Source organism: Pectinophora gossypiella, chromosome 20 (genome assembly GCF_024362695.1).
Source record: "Pectinophora gossypiella chromosome 20, ilPecGoss1.1, whole genome shotgun sequence".
NCBI classification, from domain to species: Eukaryota; Metazoa; Arthropoda; class Insecta; order Lepidoptera; family Gelechiidae; genus Pectinophora; species Pectinophora gossypiella.
This window is the reverse complement of record NC_065423.1, coordinates 6,347,418-6,369,412: the sequence shown is the minus strand read 5'-3', so window position 1 is coordinate 6,369,412 and position 21,995 is coordinate 6,347,418. Positions and strand designations below refer to the sequence as shown.

The 21,995-nt window shown below is 34.6% G+C and overlaps 6 protein-coding genes across 7 annotated transcripts in view; 4 read left to right on the top strand and 2 right to left on the bottom strand.

The window, feature by feature from the left end:
• LOC126376048 (phosphatidylinositol transfer protein alpha isoform) overlaps nt 1–3,337 on the bottom strand; it is a 43,664-nt gene extending 40,327 nt beyond the window's left edge. The window contains exons 1-2 of one of the 2 annotated variants that reach the window (XM_050023212.1): nt 3,142–3,337; nt 2,781–2,811 (exon numbers count right to left, since the gene is read on the bottom strand). In XM_050023212.1, the coding sequence (XP_049879169.1) occupies nt 2,781–2,811; nt 3,142–3,158 (48 nt within the window). In that variant the 5' untranslated portion in view covers nt 3,159–3,337. The remainder of the gene's footprint in view (nt 1–2,780; nt 2,812–3,141) is intronic. The other variant, XM_050023211.1, reaches the window with a different exon arrangement.
• LOC126376000 (glucose dehydrogenase [FAD, quinone]-like) overlaps nt 1–21,995 on the top strand; it is a 142,887-nt gene that overhangs the window by 95,940 nt on the left and 24,952 nt on the right. The gene's annotated exons all lie outside the window — the stretch shown is intronic.
• Nucleotides 4,021–6,799, top strand: LOC126376064 (protein unc-119 homolog). Its single transcript, XM_050023229.1, has 3 exons — nt 4,021–4,561; nt 4,757–4,929; nt 5,300–6,799. The coding sequence occupies exons 1-3, from the start codon at nt 4,209–4,211 to the stop codon at nt 5,416–5,418; spliced, it is 645 nt and encodes a 214-aa protein (XP_049879186.1). The 5' UTR covers nt 4,021–4,208; the 3' UTR covers nt 5,419–6,799.
• On the top strand, nt 7,138–13,717 carry LOC126376035 (39S ribosomal protein L44, mitochondrial). Its single transcript, XM_050023193.1, has 6 exons — nt 7,138–7,311; nt 7,382–7,660; nt 8,537–8,697; nt 9,192–9,318; nt 9,956–10,129; nt 13,499–13,717. The coding sequence occupies exons 1-6, from the start codon at nt 7,242–7,244 to the stop codon at nt 13,654–13,656; spliced, it is 969 nt and encodes a 322-aa protein (XP_049879150.1). The 5' UTR covers nt 7,138–7,241; the 3' UTR covers nt 13,657–13,717.
• Nucleotides 13,707–19,030, bottom strand: LOC126375983 (centromere protein J). The gene is made up of 3 exons (XM_050023115.1): nt 15,786–19,030; nt 14,734–14,938; nt 13,707–14,127 (listed from the first exon to the last, which is right to left on the bottom strand). Exons 1-3 carry the CDS (start codon nt 18,941–18,943, stop codon nt 13,996–13,998), a joined length of 3,495 nt encoding a protein of 1,164 aa, XP_049879072.1. The 5' UTR covers nt 18,944–19,030; the 3' UTR covers nt 13,707–13,995.
• The window catches only part of LOC126375984 (nardilysin-like), a 44,372-nt gene continuing 41,650 nt past the window's right edge, over nt 19,274–21,995 (top strand). The window contains exons 1-2 of the mRNA XM_050023116.1: nt 19,274–19,506; nt 20,045–20,255. Coding sequence (XP_049879073.1) covers nt 19,274–19,506; nt 20,045–20,255 — 444 coding nt within the window. The remainder of the gene's footprint in view (nt 19,507–20,044; nt 20,256–21,995) is intronic.

Genomic DNA, 21,995 nt, shown 5'->3' with positions numbered 1-21,995 from the left:
TGACTCATGTAACGACTACGTACTTACATTAGTAAGTAATAACCGGGACCAACGGCTTAACGTGCCTTCCGAAGCACGGTTTATCTTACTGTCGGACAATCAGGTGATCAGCCTGCAGTATCCTGAGCAAACTAGGGATCACAAAGAGATTTTTGTGATATGTCCCCACCGGGATTCGAACCCGGGGCCTCCGGATAGTGAGACCAACGCTCAAACACTGGACCACAGTGGTGAGGGTGGGTGAAGGTGTGCCTGTATGGTCTATTTAGACCCCCTAGGCATTTAGTTATATATCGACTATGTATGCGATTTCATAGGCGATGGGATTGTAACATGTCATTACACTATACAAAAATCTAATTTGTCTTGGACCATATCGATCTGCAGGACAGACTGCCTTCTAAAGACTTACAACACTGCCTACCCTGACAGGGATTACGGAGTGTGTGTAACAAGTATGTGCATGCACGTGCGTTTTAGTGGTTTAATTCAGTGTCGTTTATATTTAACACACGTGATTACAATAATAAATAAATATTAATATATGCAAATGGCAAGATGAAATTAAAATAATGAAGACTGTCGCCTATCGAAATGTATAAGTATAAATAAGTTGCGACAATAAATAATCTACGGGCAGTCACAATTTAAAAATAGCTTAGGGTGAACTATATACTACTTTAATGATGGATTGATAAAATGTAACTTAAGTTGATCTTTATCTTAAAACAAGAATAGCAAAAATGGACTTCTGTTCATGTACTATCTTCTGTTGATAAGGACAGACGTAAGTCAATGTATGGCGAATTATTAGTCACTAAACTATCTCTCTCATTCTTGCACTTATCGTAAGTAAAGGACGGCACTATTTTGTAAATGTCAGCTTCATTATATCTTAGCAGAGTACATAACATGCGAATTTCAGTAGTCTCTTCTACTATCGTGTGGATTGGATTACCAACCCCATCAACCCTGGTGTCGGGGTTATTACTGAGCCCCTGAGATGACTCATGTAACGACTACGTACTTACATTAGTAGGTAATAACCCGGACCAACGGCTTAACGCGCCTTCCGAAGCACGGATCATCTTACTTTTGGACAATCAGGTGATCAGCTTGTAATTTCCTAACCAAACTAGCGATCACAAAGTGATTTTTGTGATTTGTCCCCACCAGGATAAATCAATAGTAGTAATAATAATAGTAATAAAGTAAAAGCTACCAATTAGCAGCTTATTTTATGTTCAGTTGATAAAAGCGATAACTCCATTGGGCGCATACATGTTCAATGGTACATGACGAATTCAGACAACAGACTAGAATGTTATCAGCACAATAAAATTCGAACTAATCTACACTCGTTTTCTAATTGAATAGTTATGATATCTTTGACAACAATTATGATTAGTCACTTTACTGCAAATAAAATTGGTAAATTACCTCCATTTTCGTGCAATACCCTGTATACTATATACAAATATAGTATAGTGTCTGCCACACTAGTGCAACCCTGGAAGGGGTCAATTTAAGCCAAAAATTATTGACAAAAAAAAAAAAGTAATATAACATGGTAGTATGGGAATAACTTTAGAGACATTTCGAGATTTTTTAATAGTTCAGGGTGCACCTTATTGTCAGACATCCTGTAGATTGATATTTTAGTATAAATAAATAAACAAACATATTCTGGACTGGCCGGAGTATGCACAGGACCGCGAAAAATTGAAAGAGGAAGGGGAGGCCTTTGCCCAGCAGTGGGATCTTGTAAGCTAGATTAGATTAAATTCTGGACATGTAAAAAATAGTATGAGAAAAATAAGATACCTAATAGTAAAATTGCTTTGATTGACAAATAATATGGAAATAACCGAGTGATTAGCAAATTACAATTTAACTTCTATAACCACAAGAATTATTTGAATATAATTTATAATCTTTGATAATAATCCCAAATGATTCAGAGTGTAGTTCTAAAAAAAATTTTGCTATCACTGTTTGATAATATTACTTGAGTCACCAATTCATCATCTCTGATATAATCACTATATTTTTGGGCTGAATTTTGATTAAAAGGTGATCTCATACATATACATTCCATTACAAAAGATACTATATCGTAACAAAAAATTGGCAGACTGTGGGCAGTCGCACTGTAGGTATTAATACAAATTTCGGGCATTGCACTATCTTGATAATTAATTATCTGTCTTTACTTTATCTAATAAACTTTAATGGACACTAAAATGTGGCTGTTATTTTATTATCTGTTATAAATTACTTAAATAAAAAAAAAACATCATCTCACAGATGCAAATAAATAACTTTTTTAATACAGGAAAGTTAGGAAACACTATTACATTCATGGAAAGTTCATTCCGCTGTTCAACTTTTCCACAACTAATATAAGTCATGAACTGGTTTTAACATAAGCTCACAACTATATTCTCTATAGGGCTAGTCATAAGTATATCCACTGCAAGATGAACAAAGTACCCATGCATCACAGAGCTTTCTGTTAGACCAAATAGGTAACTTGTTATTTAACCAGGTAATTTCCTTGCTTCTGTCATAGATAAGCATAATCTATCTTATATTTAATGTTTATGATATATGCAGTATTGTTATACTTTTATGTATTAGCAGAAAGTCATTACAAAATCTTAGGTGTTGAATTAAAATTGATATACAAGCATACAAAAGGACAAGTAAACAAGGTAAGTAGTGTTGCAAGACATTTAAGAATAAAATACAAAAAGGTAAATGAGCTTATGAAATCTTACCTCTTCTACTGTGAGAGGAAGAGTAACTCGGCTGAAAAAAAGAAAAAGTATGTTTAAAAACTAATTAAAATTAATTCATTAATTCACAGTTTCCAAAACTGGTGATATGGCCATCTGGCTGATCTGATCAGGCCTTGACCTGGGGAGCTGTCAGTGTCACATATTACTCCCGTATTTCTATCTTGGCTTGAAAATGTAATAAAACCCATCTTTTAAACACAGGCCACCCGAATGTTAACACTGACTAATCTGCTGATAAGGTGGAATTTCAAGACAATTCGTGGCAAAATAATTTCCACATAGACCAAAAATCGATTTATTTTCGCAACCGGATTATAACCTTTATCAAATAAATACTCACTATTCTTTGATTTGCATGGTGTTTTAATTTATTTTATTTCACTTATATGCACATGAGACAGTCCACTACCACCGTAAAATAGACTTATCACAGTATGAGACTTGAGCGATGGTCCAATTATTGGTAGATTATTGTAATTTTAATCTATGACCAACCAATGAAAATGACAAGGCGCATGCTTCAGTTCAGCGCCGTGACGCAACGGATGTTACGTCAACGTAGTTCTGTTTTCATGAAAATTGCGTGAATTTGAATTTTCCATGTGAATAGAAACGTGATTTTTCTTGCTACTATAACACAACATAATGAAGTTATATCATTTGCAGTTTTTGAAGATTGGTTCTGTTATTTTTAAAGACTCGAGTTTTATGTATTGCAATATGCGGTTCAAATAGTCGGTTGAAAAAAAAATGTAATGGAATGACATTTGCGTGAAATGAAACGTTTATGACATTTAACCGGAAACAGTTACGTTCCGTTCAGAGTTTAACTGTTTACCTCTAGCTATAAAAACAAAAGAACTAGATCAAATTATAGTTTCATGAATTTGTTGTAATGCATTTGGAATCTATACTTATTCTAGGTTTTTTACAATATATTACGATTAGTTATAAGTTAATTAATTTATTGACTTTTATTTAAAAACACAATGAAAAGGAACGAAGTAGAAAAAATGTAATCGAATACACGCTCTATACGTATATAAATATTGATTATTTATTTTGCTCAAACAAATTATTTAAAATCTATGCCTGTAAAATATACACTTCAAATGTAGTGTATGTCTAAGATATAGGAACGCCTTTTAAAGGAAAGGTTTGGTATATAAAAATTAAAAATATGAAAGCTTGTAATAAATATTAATCGATTAGTAGTGTATCCGAATATTTTTTCAGTGTTTGTGCGTGACATTTTTTGCTGCGATGGAATTTTCATCCTGAAAATCACCAAAATTATATAAAAATGCTTTGATACCACAATAGCCCATTACATTTAGATTGTACTTATATTTTTGTGAATTCTTCATTTTCTTAAAGGCTACCTACGCTGCACGACAGCTATTCAAAATGAGTTTGGTCGGGAAAAAGTGCGAATCAATATCACTAATTGAAACAAGTAAAGACGACGTAATTCCTTGTGAAATTACTCCAGATGATGTGTTGAGACTGGACAGGATCACTGATACATATCTCTGCAGTCCGGAGGCAAATGTATACGACATAGATTTTACAAGATTTAAAATCCGTGATTTGGAAAGTGGGACAGTACTCTTCGAAATTGCGAAGCCCCCGACTGATTTTGGCGTGGATAATGAAAGCGCTGAAGACGCACCAGAGGAACCTCTGGACCCAAACGCGGGGAGATTTGTACGCTATCAATTTACACCACAATTTTTAAAACTAAAGACTGTTGGGGCCACGTAAGTTAACTGTCCTATTTTTCACTTATTTTACCCATCTTTTACACCGCTCTTAGAAATTTATGTTCTTACAAAATAAATGCCTGATACAATTCTGTTAATTCTCACTTGACCTACTTCTGCAGGAAAACAAGTAACTTCTTATATTTAAATAATTTATAAGTATTTGTCTAAGTTGAAACTTTGGCATTTCAGTGTGGAGTTCACAGTTGGTGCTCGTCCTGTAAACCACTTCAGGATGATTGAGAAACATTTCTTCAGGGACACTTTGCTCAAGACATTTGACTTTGAGTTTGGTTTTTGCATTCCATTCTCAAGGAACACTTGTGAACACATATATGAGTTTCCTACTCTCCCTCCTGATCTTGGTGAGAAGATTTTTATTATTATTAAATAATTAAAAAATAAAATATTATGAAGAATTGAGAGGAAACTAATGTCACATCACAGCAATTCATCTAAACAGCAATATTGCAATTTGATATTTGTGCATATAAAAGTAAATGTATAAATTTCAACGATTCAAAGCAAGTCATTGTTAACTACCTAATTAACAGAGACTGTTGGATAATGTTATGATTTATGGAGTTTCAATCTATTAAACTCTAATGCAGTAAATAGATGCTAAAAATATAATCATTTATCCATTTATAGTTTTTAATATATTTTTTTATAATTTTAGACTTCCAAATAGGTACTGTATTGTATTTAATTAATATGAACATCAAATTGTTTCAGTTGAAGAAATGATAGCAGCACCATTTGAGACCTGCTCGGATAGCTTCTACTTTGTTGACAACCACCTGGTGATGCATAACAAGGCTGACTATGCTTACAACGGGGGCCTTAACAATTAAATGGCAACACTGCCTTCTTTTCTTAAAAATAACAATTGGCACTTAATGTTCTATTTCCTTATACAAAATGAAACAATAAGTCATATGTTTGTAATAATTGGCACAAAGTTATGTTAAAAAAAGTATATGGAGTGCTATTAATTAATTGGAGAGGTAATTTTTGACAAACATTCCATGACATTCATTCAATATTAGGTACAAATGTAAGCTGAGTAACTTTATGCAACTATTTGTGATGTTTTTAAACTATTTTTGAATGTGTTTGTCTATTAAATGTTATAGCCACTTAGTTATCACAAAAGGCACCTAAAGTTTGATGTTCACCAATTTTTTTCTCAGTGTGAAACACTTTTTAAGTATAGACATGTAAGGGGTGCTTAGATCTGATGATAAATTCTAGTCATTGATTTATTAAGTTCAAGTATCAACGATGGAGTGACTTTTTTTTATTTGTTATCTTAAAGAAATGAACATGACAAAGTTGGAGTTTGGACACAATAACAAAAATATACAGGGAATGGAAAATTGGTGAGAGAATTATAATAAATAAAATAAATTTCTTTATCGTCTATTTTTAACTTATAAAAAGACGGCGAAAAGAGCTTTTTAAATATTGGCTTTAACTCTTCTATTGAAATAATTTAACAACTCTAAAGGATCTCATTTTTATGCCGTCCAAAGACTTGTTTATTTAACAAGTGCCCTTGCTTTAAAATGAATGAAAACAAAAATACGAACTAAAATGTGTTCACTATTTAAAATTTAACCATTTTGTTGAGTTTTAAGTGTGTACTTTACATTATATATTTGGCTGTATACTATAATGAAATTTATTTATGTGTGTATAAATTCTTAAAGCTGTGAAATATAAAATATAAAGTAGCGGTCATGATCCTGTATCAGTAGAAGAATATACATGCTTAAAGTTATTGATATTATATACATACATATATTGTTTTATTGTGGAGATCAATGTTTTACTTAGTATAACAGAGTTGTATCTGCTAGTCAGCCAAAGGGCCAGTTTTAAAACTGAGACTAATCTTTTTGTGTGTTAGCATCTATTTAGAATAGGGGTAGCGACGACAGAAAACTTTCGAAACTTCGGAAAATTACTTAAACTGTATCCATTTTAAATATATATTAGAGCATATTTATGTAATAGTTTAACTTTGTTACAACTATCGACATTTGTATATCAAATTGAAGTAGCAATTTATAACTCAGGCAGTGTCATGTCAGTTTTTATTATCCGTTTGGTACATAATGTAATGATGGCTCGTCGTTAGCCCGTAATGATAATTACTGTTTAGGCAATTTATTTACAATGTCACGGACGTCACTACACTAGTTTTATCAATAAAATAAAAACAAAACAAAATTGATGGTTTTATTCCAATAATCACTTGCTCACTACTGACTATGTGTATTGTTAGGACCTACACATGGATTATAAAAGTAATTTAGCAAAACATAATTGCTCTGTCCACCCCTATAGGCGTGCTTTACCATTAGGGGTCCGCGGAGGTCCGTGTTGCTCTATGGGTGGACATAGAATCCAAAGTGTTGATATAACAAAAATCAATGATATTATACCAAAGAAAGGTTTACAAACTGCGTAAAAATTTTTGTATTTTTTAAACTCGGTGAATTTAAAATCCACTAAACTACATTTGACTTTGTTCCAAAACTAAAAAATACGTAAAAAAAAACTTACTTATAACCTCAAAAAATTGACATTTCGATCGAAACATTGTTTTGGAGTATAAAATGCTGAATATTTAGATTTTAATACAAAAATTACAGCATACTGTTACATAAAAATGGCTCTTATTAGACGATGTGTGCCTCTGTTCTCAAAAACAGCAAAACTTATACCTGTTTCCACGCCAGGTAAGCTTTTGGGGTTTGTATGAGTTTTCTTGTACTACAGCTTCCAAATAATAATGAAACTTATTTTCAGTGCAAAGAATACACAGATGGGTGGCTCCTACATTGAGGGAGTTAAAGAAACGTGAAGATAAACTTGGAGGGAAAGTAACCAATCCTAGAAATACCTTCTTAGAATGGAACCTGGAAGCCGAAATATACGCGTTTGGAAAGCGTCTGAACGAGGATTTTGACCAGGATCTTCTGCTGCAAGCCTTCACAGACCGTTCTTATGTGATCAAGGAGGAGATGAAGCAAAAAGAGATGGAGATTGATATTAAAATGAAGGACAACAAAACACTGGCAGAGGAAGGTAATATTCTAAACAAGTTCAGCAGCAGATAAAATCCCAATGCCAATGAGACACATTGTAACATGGGTAGAATTACATTGAAATTTTGAGGATAATATATTGGTTCTCTATTTTTACTCATAAAATTTTATGTAAAAATTTACCATGGCATACTGTTACTTGTCCTATTATTAGTTACACATAGTATTAAATTGTCATAACTTGCCAAGGGCCACCCCCGCCGCACCTTAACTTACTGTTATGCCTTGTAAAAATTATGACAAAACACTATTATTCTTAAAAAGAATTATTGATACCTATTTATATGTGAATCAAATTTATACCAACAAATATTAGTCCAAAAATAAGTTATACCTAAGAAACCAGTATTCCTAGATGTTATTATGGGAAAGTACTATTATGCTAAAAAACGTTATGCAAAAAGGATTGTGATAATTAAAATTATGCATTTTAAGAGAATCCCTAATATATCTTATTCACCAAGTTACCTAAAGAACTTTTTGGCCTTCTTCTTCTATTGTGTGGGTATGAGGTGGAGTATCATACCAACCTCATCCACCCTGGTCTCAGGGTTACTATTGAGCCACCAAAGGCCCCTGACATGGCTCATGTAACAACTACTTACATCAATAAGTAGTAACTGGGACCAACGGCTCAACATGCCATGTAACTTGTTGGTAAACTTAAATACTTTCAAGTTTTCCATAGACTTCTTAGATCTTGCAGATCCTTATGAATTTAATACCTAACTGACCTTCAAAAAAAACATGAACACTGAATATTATTTGACAAGTTTAGAGAGAGTTGATAATAATTGAATTTTATTTGTCATTGAAATTAACATAGTCTATAAATTATAAATGGTATGTATTTCAGGTGAAAAGTTTATGAAAGAGTACATTCAGCTGTACTTAGAAGCAGTACTACCAAAGTTCCCCATGGAGGGCATAGCAGGGATCAAACAGCATCTGATGAGTGAAGCTACTCTCTCTCATGTGTCCCAGCATTTGGGCACTAAAGACATTATTCTGGCTGCTGTGAGTATTTTCTTTGTATCTGTAAGCATGCCAGTCAACATGACTACTTCAACTTTATGGTATATGGAAACTGGTCATCATATAGTAGACAACCATTACTGCCAAAGTCAACATGACTATTGCACAGTTTTATTAACTGAGGAGATATTTGTTAAAAGATGGATCCTTGACAACCTAGTCAAATCAGATACTTTTTATGAAACATCAAAATGAAAATTGTTTGGAAATACTGCTGTCTGATGTCATCAATAAAACTAGTCAAAAAGTGGTCTTCATACTCATTGTTACTAAATTCATAATTAAAATTCTGTAATTAGAGGCATCAAGCGATTTTAATAGAGTATGTATAAACAATTATGTGTTTTGTCAATATCAACATACATATTTATAAACATGCATGTAAATTATCTGCAGCTGTTTGCTACGTCTGCCTCATAAAATGTCTAGAGTTTATTATGTATTTTTCTAAAGTGTTTTACAATGTCATATTACAGGAATACCCAGTGGATAACTACACCCTAGCAAAAGCACTGAAGGCCATCATTGGAGCATTGGTCAAATCGTCAGGGGAAGAAAGCGCCGCCCACTTCGTAAGGGACTTTGTCATCACACAACTGCAAGGTAATATTATATTATTTACTCATTACATACATATATAAACTCATCCCTATTTCCCAACAGGGGTAAGGAGAAACTATGGAATTCAATTTGCCTGATATAGGTACTTCTCTTGTTTCCTTCACATTTATCAATCGTGTCACACACGCCTGGCTTGCGTAGATAAACCTTTTCTAAAAACGTCCATCCTATTTGGTCAATGTGTCTTCTAGGTCTTCCTCTGCTAGCGCCAGCCCTACAAACAACCCTCTATAATATATAATCTACTCATTGGCTTTTTATAAAAAATGTTTTGCCTCAATATAGGGGCACACACAGCTTGTTAATAATGCTTAGTTTTAGGCGCAAAGTTAGTTCTATAGGAATCAATATAATGTAAATTCTGACGCACGCGTCAACGCGTAGCTATGACAAATTAACAGAGACTGTTCAATGTAATCTTATCCACTTACCTAACATGAAGATTTGACAGGACAGGACCGGTTTTTTACAGAAGCGACTGCCTGTCTGACCTTCTAACCCGCGAAGGGAAAACCAGCTCAATACAAGTTCACATACCCCCGAAAATGCATTTTTCGGGAATGTGGGTTTCCTCACGATGTCAATATAATTAGTAACTAATGTAAAAAATAAACTGCAGGCCAAGACGTGAACGAGTACTGGCACATTGAGGACCCGTGGAGTATGCTGACGGGTCTGCTATCCAACCAGGGTGTGCAGGTAGAGCCCCGGCTGATCGGGGAGACTGGGAAACACACGCTGCTGGCTTGCTACAGAGTCGGGCTCTACGTTGATAAGAAGATGATCTCCTCTGGTAATTTATGCCAAGCATATATAATTATCAATTATAAACTAACGCGAGATAAAGCGCGGGAGTGCGACCGTCGATTCCGCCGCGTGCAGTCACTTTATCTCGTTCTAGCAAGTGACGGTTGTAAGTGACAGAAAAGGATAGAAGCATATGAAAGTACGGTGCGAAGAAGCAGAGCACTAAGTTTTCAAAAGATAACTTGCAGACACTTTTAGTATTGGAAATGAAATGACCAAAGATACAAGGTGAACTAAGTCCAATCGCGTTAGTCCAGACGAACTATCTTACGCCTGTGATGATAAATCAGTTCTCAGACGTTAGCCTTGAATATTTATATTTGGTATAATCGTAACTACCACGGAATAGAAGAGGTTGGAAAGGCCCTAACCCACATTTTGTATGAGAACCGCTGTCGCCGGTTCAACCCCGCTCTCTTTTACAACTACTCTTGCAAACAGATAACTATGATAGCTCTACTGCTAGTGTGCGTTACCCCAACAAGAAAGTATCTCCTAGAGTTATATGAGTAGAACGTATAGTTGGTGCCTTATCTGCTGTAAATGTGCCCCCACATAAAAAATGTGTGCCCCCTGTCGTTTCGAAAAAAAATCGAAAAAACGATTCTTGCTGGGGTAACGTTTTTCTAGCAGGAAAATTCTAAACGAATGATCGGAGAGAGAAAAACTGTGCATGGCCAGATAGCTTATATGTGTGCCAAAATGTGCCCCCAAAAATAAAATCTGTGCCCCTTCAGATTTTCGAGATATTGCATTTCCTGCTGGAGTAACGTTTTGATGAATAGTATATCTCTAAAACCATTGCATGTGCCCCTGTAGAATAAACATACGCGAGTAGCTCTTAATGTGTGCCCCTTTGTGCCCCAATTAGATTTTAGAAAATATTTATAGTTTTCAAGTTATCGCGGTTTTATGAAAACCCGAAAAAACATCGCAGCGCCTAAATGAGACAAGGCATAACTTCGCTGAAAACTGTATTCGGTCTTTCTTGACGCTAATAATAACCATACAAAGTTTCAAAAATGTTCATGCATGCGTTTTTGAATAATCTTGCTAAAAGTAAAAACGATGGTGTCATAACTTTGACGGCAAAATACAAGGAACTGGCACAATCCCAGATGTGTAGGTGTAAACCAAAATCTTGTGCCTTTAGTCAAAAATATATGGTGAAAATATTGAGCTTCAAATGTTACGCATTAAGTAAATATAAACAAAAAACCAAAATATGTAAACAACGGCTGGTTATCCGACCAAATCTGAATGACTACTAAAAAGCGACGGATTCATACTTAACGAGGACCTTCTTTATTGGACGTATTATACCTAAGCTGTTGTCCTTACAGTCGCGTTCAAAAGTTTTGAGGGCTAATTAAAAAATATATTAAATGCACCTTGTGACTATATAAATGAAACAGCTTGTTGATGTGGAAATTATTATTTTTATTCCCTTAATTTTAATTCTTAAAGTAATTATTGCATCAAATCACAGATCAAATTTCCTACCTATAAATATTATAAATTATTTGCACGTTGTGTAGTCATTATTATTTAAATCACAGATCAGTTTTTCATAGCCTAACATAATTATAATTAGTAAACATCACAAAAAATCACAGATCAATATTAAGTATAAGAATAATATTGTGTAAAAAAATATTAAATTTTATCTCCATACAAAACGTTTCACTAATAAATAAATCCGACATTTACGGAAAATAGATATAAAAGAGTTTTAGTGTAATTTTTTTAAATAATAATTGGAGGTTTCGAATAAATGCTAAATTTGATCATTAAACCTGCATTTTAGCTCCCTGCCGGACCCTGCTCAATTTGAGCAGTAGGACATAGTTTTAACTCTGCTTTACAATAAATGTGACTTACATTAGTATAAAAATACAGGTATGTCACAAAACAGTTTGGTCACGATTTTGAGCATGTTAGTCACATGTACATTTTATTTGAAAATGGCTCTTATAAATCTACTTAATCATGTGTAAGGTCATAGAAACAGCTATTAAAATATAATCCAATAACAACTTTATTTTATTAGTTATTACTTTTCTACTTCAGTGTACTCAGGCACAACACGTGTGAACCGGTTAGTGAGTAAAGTAAAGAAGGTCCTCGTTAAGTATGAATCCGTCGCTTTTTAGTAGTCATTCAGATTTGGTCGGATAACCAGCCGTTGTTTACATATTTTGGTTTTTTGTTTATATTTACTTAATGCGTAACATTTGAAGCTCAATATTTTCACCATATATTTTTGACTAAAGGCACAAGATTTTGGTTTACACCTACACATCTGGGATTGTGCCAGTTCCTTGTATTTTGCCGTCAAAGTTATGACACCATCGTTTTTACTTTTAGCAAGATTATTCAAAAACGCATGCATGAACATTTTTGAAACTTTGTATGGTTATTATTAGCGTCAAGAAAGACCGAATACAGTTTTCAGCGAAGTTATGCCTTGTCTCATTTAGGCGCTGCGATGTTTTTTCGGGTTTTCATAAAACCGCGATAACTTGAAAACTATAAATATTTTCTAAAATCTAATTGGGGCACAAAGGGGCACACATTAAGAGCTACTCGCGTATGTTTATTCTACAGGGGCACATGCAATGGTTTTAGAGATATACTATTCATCAAAACGTTACTCCAGCAGGAAATGCAATATCTCGAAAATCTGAAGGGGCACAGATTTTATTTTTGGGGGCACATTTTGGCACACATATAAGCTATCTGGCCATGCACAGTTTTTCTCTCTCCGATCATTCGTTTAGAATTTTCCTGCTAGAAAAACGTTACCCCAGCAAGAATCGTTTTTTCGATTTTTTTTCGAAACGACAGGGGGCACACATTTTTTATGTGGGGGCACATTTACAGCAGATAAGGCACCAACTATACGTTCTACTCATATAACTCTAGGAGATACTTTCTTGTTGGGGTAACGCACACCTACTGCTATAGTCACTTTACCGACAATGTATATTTTATGTGATATGCTGCAATTTTATCATTACTTTTCGTAAGATACTGTATACAAAAGTATTAGTAGTCGATCATAATAAGGTTTTAGCGTTCGCGTTCCTGTGATAAGGAGGGATCTCCTTGCACGATAGTCGATATTTACTTTTTTTAAATGCAGATTATAATGCATAAGACAACCTCTTAATATACTATCGCGGAGCTCAGTGGGTGGTAAAGTTTGCAGACAATTGGAATGCAAAGTTGAAGTATGAACTATTTGCTCATACTTGTATGGCGCGCGTTTCCACCCTCTTTCTTCTGTTCCGTGGTAACTACATCTGTTAATGTTTGTGAATGATTAACCAAGATATTTTATTCGGTCTTACAGGATTCGGCGAAACAGTAGCGACTGCTAAAGAAATGGCAGCGAGAGAGGCGCTCAAGAAGGTATTTGGCACGGAAGATAGCATGAAGCCTATCAACTTCCAGTTACAAGGGATGCCCAAAGCCCAGTCCGATGCGCGATATCAAATATCTGCTAGTTAAAATTATCTTTATGTAGAGTAGTATAAGGATTATATTAGTTTATTAAAAGATTTCGTTTCTATACCATTTTTCATTTATGCACGTAAATATAAAAAGTAACTTGATAAAGACATAACCATACTTATAATTAATTGAAAACAACATATATATTGCTACAAGAAGTCAAGTAACAATTTCGGTTTTTTATGTGAAGTAACAATCAACAAGAAGTTTATGTACAACAGTATAATTCATCAAAAAATAGGTTGGATATTTACAATCAATAAAGGCACTAGAAATTATTGAAATATTCTTGGGTAAAAATGTTGCTGTATATAACCAGTGAATTATTGTTATGTGTCACACTGGAGCAGAATCCATAATGAGGTTCCCGTGTTTGTCCTTGATGCGTACCCGGCCGGACGCGTAGCGCGTCTCCGCGGTTCCGTCCGTGTAGACCAGCTTTACTGTGCCATCTGGGAATTCTCGGCGCTAAAACATGTGAACGAGAAAAGCAACTGTAAGAAGGGTCAGTAAGGATATCAAAGTACGAACTTTTTAAGAGTCTATTTCTTAGAATAACTTAGTCTACGACCGCCAGTGCGGAGGTATAATCATCCGTTGATAGAACGCGGAGATATTGAGGGAGTTTAGGACGAAGTTAATGGACGACAAGATACTAAAAAATATGGGGTTCTATCGATCTTGCCTTCGCCGCCGAACAGCCTATACAGTGTTAGTGACATCGTAACGAAAACTTTGAGGGATGATTCAGCTCATTATTCTGAGTAAATAAGTGGAATTTACCATCGCAAAAGTATAGACTTGGAAATAAATTAAAAATACTAAAAAAATCATGAATTTTGCGACGGAAAATTCCACTTGATATCGACTCAGAATCATGGTCTGAATCATCCCCCTCAGTATTCGTTACGATGTCACTAACACCCTGTATACAATACAAAATGTTTTATTGCACATTGATATAAAAAAAAACAATTATAAAGTGACAAGAAAAGCATGGTTACTGCCTTAACCTTACAGAACTTGCCTATCTACATGTTCATTTGTTTGTCCTAAAAGACAACATGTGTGCACCTTATGATCCTTAGCATGGACCTCGACCTGTCCGTTGCAGAACTGGATGCGCTGCTCGCCGTTGGCAGCGACGGTGAGCGCAGTTCCGTCGGGAAAGCGCCACTCCTCACGCACGTGCTCGTTCTTGGGGTCCTGGTAGCGCACGCTGCCGTTGGGCAGCCGGATCTCCGATGAACCGTCCTTGTAGCGTTTCTCTACTTGGCCGCTGGAATTGTAATGGATAGTTAACAATAGCGTAGTTTCCAACTAGTCAAATCAGTTACTTTTTATTAAACGTCAAAACACGAAATTATTATGGAATTTGTATGAAAAAGCAACCTGTGACGTCATAGAAAAACGTGACACAATGTCGCACTTATCGTTACATTTTTCTTTAATAAAATTCATAAATAAAGTTAAATATAATAAAGAAAACGTTTTTTGTCACCTTTAGATCTGTCTTATAGTAATCAGATTTTCATAATTTATCTTTGACCTAGGAAACTACCCAATTGTACTATCTGTTACGATTGTAACTAAGGGAATTTTAACTAAAACTCAGCTGAAACATAACTGAAACTTAGGTGTAACTTAGCTGAAACTTAGCACAAAAATTACAGAATATTACCCTTATCCCACTCTAAGTGGCGCATGGCATCGTCACGACATATAATCCTCTTTCATCCATCTCTGTCAGTCGTATTCTCAGTACCCACACCTTTCGCACACGTATCCTTCTTCACACACCCATAAAATAAAAAGCAATAAATGACTATTCTATTGTAAAGTACACAGGAATATCACCATTTAAAACTGTAATAAGACTTAATAAGGGAGGACATAAAAATAAATAGCCTATATAAGTCCCACCCCTGGGCACAGGCCTCTCAATCAACCAAAGGGTGGTTAAACTTCTAATAACATGTTTTTTTTTATAAATTAAGGTACAAATACGTAACAGACTGCAGGCTACACCCGTAGGCGACACTACTGGTATCTGTTGTCATAGAAATACATAGAAACGGCGACACGTTGCCTGCGGCTGTTGCCTGCAGTCTCTGTTCTGTACTCACTCTGGAAACTCTAGAACTTCCAATCCGTCGGCGTGGGTGGTATGGTAGGTCTTCGCCTCGGCATAGTAATACTTTATCCTCCCTTCATTGTAAAAGTTCTCCTTAACATCCCCATTGTAGTATACAAACTTGCTGTACTTCCCATCAGCTGATATGTACTTTACGTTGCCATTAGGAAACCTAAGTTCTTTAGATCCGTCAGGTTTTTTAATTTCACTTGGATTTAGGCTTGTTTTTGTTACGCTATTTTTGCTTGTGGAAGGCTCTGGACTGACAGACATGAGTTTGTCTCTGTGCTCCTGGTTGATGATTGTCGCAGATCGTTGACTGAAAGAGGAGCGATTACCGAGAATGGAAACTGGCGATTTTGACGTTGGAACCGACTTGTTCGAGTCTCCAGAATGATTAAGTATACACATATCTTTTGACGGAGATTTAGGCCCTGAAGACCGATTGCTTAGTATTGAAATAGGAGATTTCGATCTATTTGTAATAGTGCCATTATTTTGATGTGATGTATTATTAGGTGACTTTGAATCCCTTTGGTGTGAATTAAATTTTCGAATAAAAAATGTGTCTGGATTCCCTTTAAAATTGTTCTTTTCAGTGTTTGACAAACTGGATCTGTTGCTACTGCTCACAGGTGACGCGTTTTGGAATCTCTCCATGTAAATTTTCTCCAAACAATTTTCTTCATCCTCATTAGGCAGTTCATCGTTATCTTCAACAGATTCTGCATCATCCAAGGGAAGTCTATTATTGTCTTGAACATCATATGATGGACTGTACCTGTCTAAACATTCGTAATTCAAAGTCTCATTTTTCTCCACTTGACTAAAAGTGTCTCTCTGGCTAAAGTACTTGGCATATCTAGAAGTTACTTTTAGATTAGGAACACTCTTTGCTCTAGGTCTTGTTGTGCCTTTGAGAACAGGTTGTATTTTTCTACTCCTACTTTGTCTTTCAATTTCAAAAGCTTTGTACTTCACATCTTTGTCAAGACTCATTTCCGAATGTGGTTCTTTTGCTATATGTGAAAGCTTTTTGTTAATTTCTTCAAGATATTTCACGTTTGTTAATCGCCTTGTTATTTCATTGCTATGTTGGATGCGCCTATTTTCTTTTTTAAGTTTTTCAACTTCTTCCTGTAAGTTACCTTTTTCTTTTTCCATAATTTTAAGTTGGTTTCGAAGTCTTGCAATGGTAGAGGTTGATTTTGCATCTTTGTTCCTTATTTCTTCTTTCAAATCACTAATTTCCTTCTTTAAATTGATAACTTCATCTTTTTCCTTTTTGTTTAATCTTCCTCTCATTTCTCTTACATACCTTTCATACATTTGTTTTTGTTTATTAAGCCTTTCTTTTTCCTCAGCCAAATAATACTCACATAATATTTTTTCTTCATTTAACTTCTGTTCAAAAGTATTCTTTTCTTCATAAAACTTTTGTCTTTCCAAATCAATTTCTTCGCGCATTTTTGCCAAATCACTATTTTGTTTCCTGAAAGTTTCAATTTCATCTTCTAGTTCCCTGAGCCTGTCTTTTAAAAGTTCACTGGTTGCAACTAATTTAGCATTCATCTCTGCCATGTTAGCTTTAATTGAATCAGTTTCTGTGACAGTGTCATCATGACAATCTTCTTTATTTTCATTGTTACCTCCTTTTCTTTTTGGTTTTGTAACTTGATTTTTTTGTTTATTATCTTTTTTCTTATCACTCTTAGTAGAAGTTTCTGAACATTTAGTTTCTTCAAGAGTCTTGCATGAACATGAACAGCTGGCCTCAGAGGCAGCATCACTGCAATCTGTGTAGTCACAGCTGCATTCACTATCACATTTATTTCTCTCTTTAATAACTTCTGGAAATATGTGAAGTAAGTTAGGATTTTTACTTAAACATTTCTGCATAATCAATGGTGTGCTTTCTCCTGAGCAGTCCATGGTTCTCTTCAAGAATTTATTAAAGAATGAGTTTTCCAAATTGAAACTCTCATGGGTAACTTTATTTTCCAGAAGTTCAAACATGTTTTGCTCAGCTACTTCCCGCTCTTGGCTCAGTTTATTCAGGTAGCCATCACAGCTGGCATCAGAAACTGTACTTTTTGCTGGTGAAGTGAAGTTTTTATAATAATCACTTTGTTTTAACTGTCTTAAGAAGTCATCTTGTTCTTTAGTGAGTACTGCAGCCCATGTTTTGTTTGTATTGCTTCTTAGGGGATGTTTTCCCTTCGGAAGATCTATTTTGAGCTCAGGTTTGTCATTGTGCGTTTGACAATTGCTTGAATTTACAGATATTTGTGCACTTGTTTTGGCCTGTTCAACAGGTGACTTATCCTTACTTTCAAAATCTTTATGATTTGGTTGACTTTCATATCTCTTAGTTAGTGTTTGTTTCAGCTTGGGAACTTTAATATCTACATTAAGCTTTTCATTATCTTCAACTTTTTTAGGTGTGTGTACAACCCTGGTTTCTAAACTTTTTCTGCGCCAAGGTAGTGATTTTGTATTTTGTATGATAAGATCAGTCTTCTTCACACCAAACCTTGACATTCCTTCACCTCTCCTCAGAAATGGTTTTTTGTTTTGAGTAGTATTGTTTTTAATATTAGGACTTTTAGATTTTTGAATCTTTTCATTCTTAAGTTTTTCTAAGACTAATGCTTCAAAGTCTTGTTTAGGAGATAGTATTGGCATTTCATCCAATGCAATTTGCTTTTTTGTCTGTGACTTGGTATCTGAGTTTCTGTTTGGGCTCTCATTTCTTCTAGACGATGCTGAAATTCTACTTCTAGATGATAAAGGCGAGTTTACTATGAATTCAGACTCTTGCGATAAATTTAAAGCTGCGACACCTTCTATTAGATCATGCTGTTTCAGTTTAGGAGACAAACGGCTCGTGTCCTGGCGCGGTGTGGTGTCATTGGAAGTATCGCAAGAAGATTGCAATAAACTTCTAAAAGTGTTATAACTGGTACTGTTACTAAAATGGCTCACAATTTCGGTGATACTGGAAGATGTTTCAGTGCTTTCTTGATACTGTAACCGCTGTTTTTGCAGTTTCCCTCGCTGCAACAGTTGCAGCTGCCGCAACACTTGCAAACGGTCCAATATTTGTGAAGGAGATAACGAAACATCACTTTCTGAGTATGACTGATCCATCACAATAAACTCTACACCTAAATACTCCACAACAAACGAAAATAATCCCCATAAAAGTAGAAAATAAAGTATATAAACAATAACAGCTTCAACGATTTAAAACTTGACATTGACAGTCAGTACTGACACCTCTGTAAAAAAAAATATATCCGGTTTGTATTTAATTGTTGCCAGTCTATAAATATATTCAGTATAAATTGTAGTCAAAGTCGTGGTGGTGTAGTGAGTAGTGGGTAAATTAATGATTGATCAATCTATCAATCACGTTTTGTATTACCACAGTAAAAAAACAGTGGTGTAAAATTGCAACATTGTGCCATGCGCCAATAAATGTCAAAATTTTTGTCTATCTTCATTCAAAAAACATCTGGTTTGGGTCTAAAAAATTACTTATTTATTGCAATGTCCAAAAGAAACATCTTCCACAGAGTTCCGAAATTTAAGCCACAAGTTAAAGTGCCGAACCACCGTTCTAAGTTATCAATGACCATGGTGCCGAAGAAGGAGAAAATTGAAGTTCTCCCTGAACCTATCAAATCTGAAGCTGATAAAAAGCTTTATAAGTGAGTTTTATTGAATTATACATTATTTTCAAACAATATCGTACTTTCAGAATAATATTTTGAATTATATGTAACTGCTAGAGGCTTCAAGAATAATATTCCAATAGGATTTGTTCATATTATTATATCGAAACTGGTTTGCAGTAGTATATTTCGCCTTCAATTAATATCTATATGAGGTTCTTTTTATGGAATAGTTTAACATAGTCGTAACTAACCTGTAAACATGTCTATGCTATGCAATTTTATGTGGCATATATTGTTATAATGTAGATATAACATCTGAGTAAACTACTGACTATAAATAAATACATTAAAAAATTGTAACTATAATAAATTAAATGTAGCTTTGTTTATGGTCAGTAAATGTATGAAAATAACAATTGGCTGTAAATTGCCTTATCCTTTCTGAGATGCCATGCTTACTTTTGTAGATTAAGAACATTAGTCTGTGCACTCTGTGCATGTCTAAACATCTCTGATCATTGTCATCATGTAAGTTTGGTATTCTTTCTGAAATGCCTATTTCTTGTTTCAGAACAATCAGGCTAGAAAATGGTTTGACTGCCCTCCTGATATCGGACCCGAGCCGTGCCACAAACGAGGAAGACTTTAGCTCTAGTGACGAGGATACCAGTGGGACAGATGAGACCACCGGTCCTGAGAGTGATGGGGGCAAGTCAGCACACTCCGTGAGCAGTGACCACCATGGCACCAAGCGACGCACCGATTTTGACGAAGAAAAATTGGTTTGTAGATTTTTTATTACATTATTCGAGGTAGATTTATTTATTACGTAATTTTATTTGAGCTAAGACCTGTATATTAGATGGTTTTTATTATTTTGCAGTAAGTAAACATTTTTACTAGCAAATAGATCAAATTCCTTATTGCTATTTAGTTTCGAAATATTTCTTTCAAAAAAACAAGCACAAAAGAACAAAAAAGCAAAGTAAGCATGGGGGACCAAGTGAAAATATTGTCATCATCATTAATCATCATTCATTAAGGTGATGCGTGTCAGTCAGCTAGGTAACGCTGCGTCAGCAGATGGCGCTACTTCTGCATTTTTCGTATTTTTTTCCATTTATTCGTTTAGTGTTGAGTTCTGACCCAGTGAAACGTTAGGTGGCGAAATCTTACATACATTATCTTTAAGTTAAGCTACAATTTTGAAGTATTTACTGCAGATATCATATTAAAACATTGCATCAAAAGTTGGTGTCATTTCAATTTGTGTACAAACACGAAGCTGTCACACACACATGCGAACTAGGTTAGCTATTAAAAGAGATGCATAATTTCTGTACCGTCGGTGAAAAGTAATACAAGTCCAAAATTCAAGTTTTGAGAAAATCGAGTTTAAAGTTAAAAATATTCTAGCTCGCGACTTATAAGGAATAATGGAACAGAAGTTAGATGTGTCGATAGGTGATGATGGAAGGTTTCTTTTCTAATATTTAGTTATATTTAGAACCTAAACAGAAATGGTAGAGGATCGAAATAAATTACATGTATCAGTTGACACCAACTTTTATATTGTGTAAATTGATACAAGTCTACTTATACCTTTTTACACACATAACTATAAAAAAGTCATCGTTGATATATCATATTTCAATTATTAATTTTACAGTCCTATTCTACAAAAAACAAAATGTCTTGGAAGAAAGTTTATTTCATAATGTTGTAGAAAGGCAAAATTCTATTTATTTTCTTTAAAAAGTAAAGAAACGTAACTTATATCAATTGACACAAACGATAAACTATAACGAATTTGTGTCAAGTGGTTTAACATGACTTATTTTTTCGGTTTTATTGTGTAAAATGATACATGTTTTTACGAATTTCTAATAATAAATACATATAAAGATGGTACACGTATATATAGTGTAAGGTGGCGATAATAAGATATTTTTGTTATGATTTTACTCTCAAAACTCATAAATAACCGGTGAAAACCACCACTGCTGCCCACTACAAACACATTTTGTCCACTACACTACGCCCCTAATCAAAACCACTTTTGGTTCATTTTTGCAGTCAAAATCTTACAAATTCAATTATGATAATATTTCCACCCCTAACAAATGAAGGTAAGAGGAATCATATTAAGACTGGTCATTAGGAATGTTTCGGGCTAGCCTGGCAGTATGGCCTGGAGATAAAGGTGATGTACCTACGTACTTTTAAACCAAAATCACACAAACCGGTAAGTGTTACTTCTTTCTTGCTGAAACTATTTAAAAGATCACAACTCATTCCACAATCAAAATCCCCTAAAGTAAAGTAAAATTCGATATTTCGAATTATCAAAATTCCCGGTCTAATGGTAGCCCGCAACATTGACAGAACGATAAACGGAGTCGAATCAATGTTGACGATGAGAATAGGCAGTGAAAATGAAGATCATTGGTTCACCTCCAAACCTATAGGTTACACAGCGCTATCCTCAGACCATGACCATGACCACCATGGACCATGGTCTG

Excerpts from the sequence above, each read along its gene's own strand:
- LOC126376064 (XM_050023229.1), top strand. The coding sequence starts at position 4,209 with ATGAGTTTGGTCGGGAAAAAGTGCGAATCAATATCACTAATTGAAACA. Across the intron at positions 4,562-4,756 it reads CTAAAGACTGTTGGGGCCAC|TGTGGAGTTCACAGTTGGTG; the intron begins GTAAGTTAACTG and ends TTGGCATTTCAG. Across the intron at positions 4,930-5,299 it reads TACTCTCCCTCCTGATCTTG|TTGAAGAAATGATAGCAGCA; the intron begins GTGAGAAGATTT and ends AAATTGTTTCAG.
- LOC126376035 (XM_050023193.1), top strand. The coding sequence starts at position 7,242 with ATGGCTCTTATTAGACGATGTGTGCCTCTGTTCTCAAAAACAGCAAAA. Across the intron at positions 7,661-8,536 it reads CAAAACACTGGCAGAGGAAG|GTGAAAAGTTTATGAAAGAG; the intron begins GTAATATTCTAA and ends TATGTATTTCAG. Across the intron at positions 10,130-13,498 it reads TAAGAAGATGATCTCCTCTG|GATTCGGCGAAACAGTAGCG; the intron begins GTAATTTATGCC and ends TCGGTCTTACAG.
- LOC126375983 (XM_050023115.1), bottom strand. The coding sequence starts at position 18,943 with ATGGATCAGTCATACTCAGAAAGTGATGTTTCGTTATCTCCTTCACAA. Across the intron at positions 14,939-15,785 it reads GAAGTTCTAGAGTTTCCAGA|CGGCCAAGTAGAGAAACGCT; the intron begins GTGAGTACAGAA and ends TTACAATTCCAG. Across the intron at positions 14,128-14,733 it reads TCCATGCTAAGGATCATAAG|CGCCGAGAATTCCCAGATGG; the intron begins GTGCACACATGT and ends CACATGTTTTAG.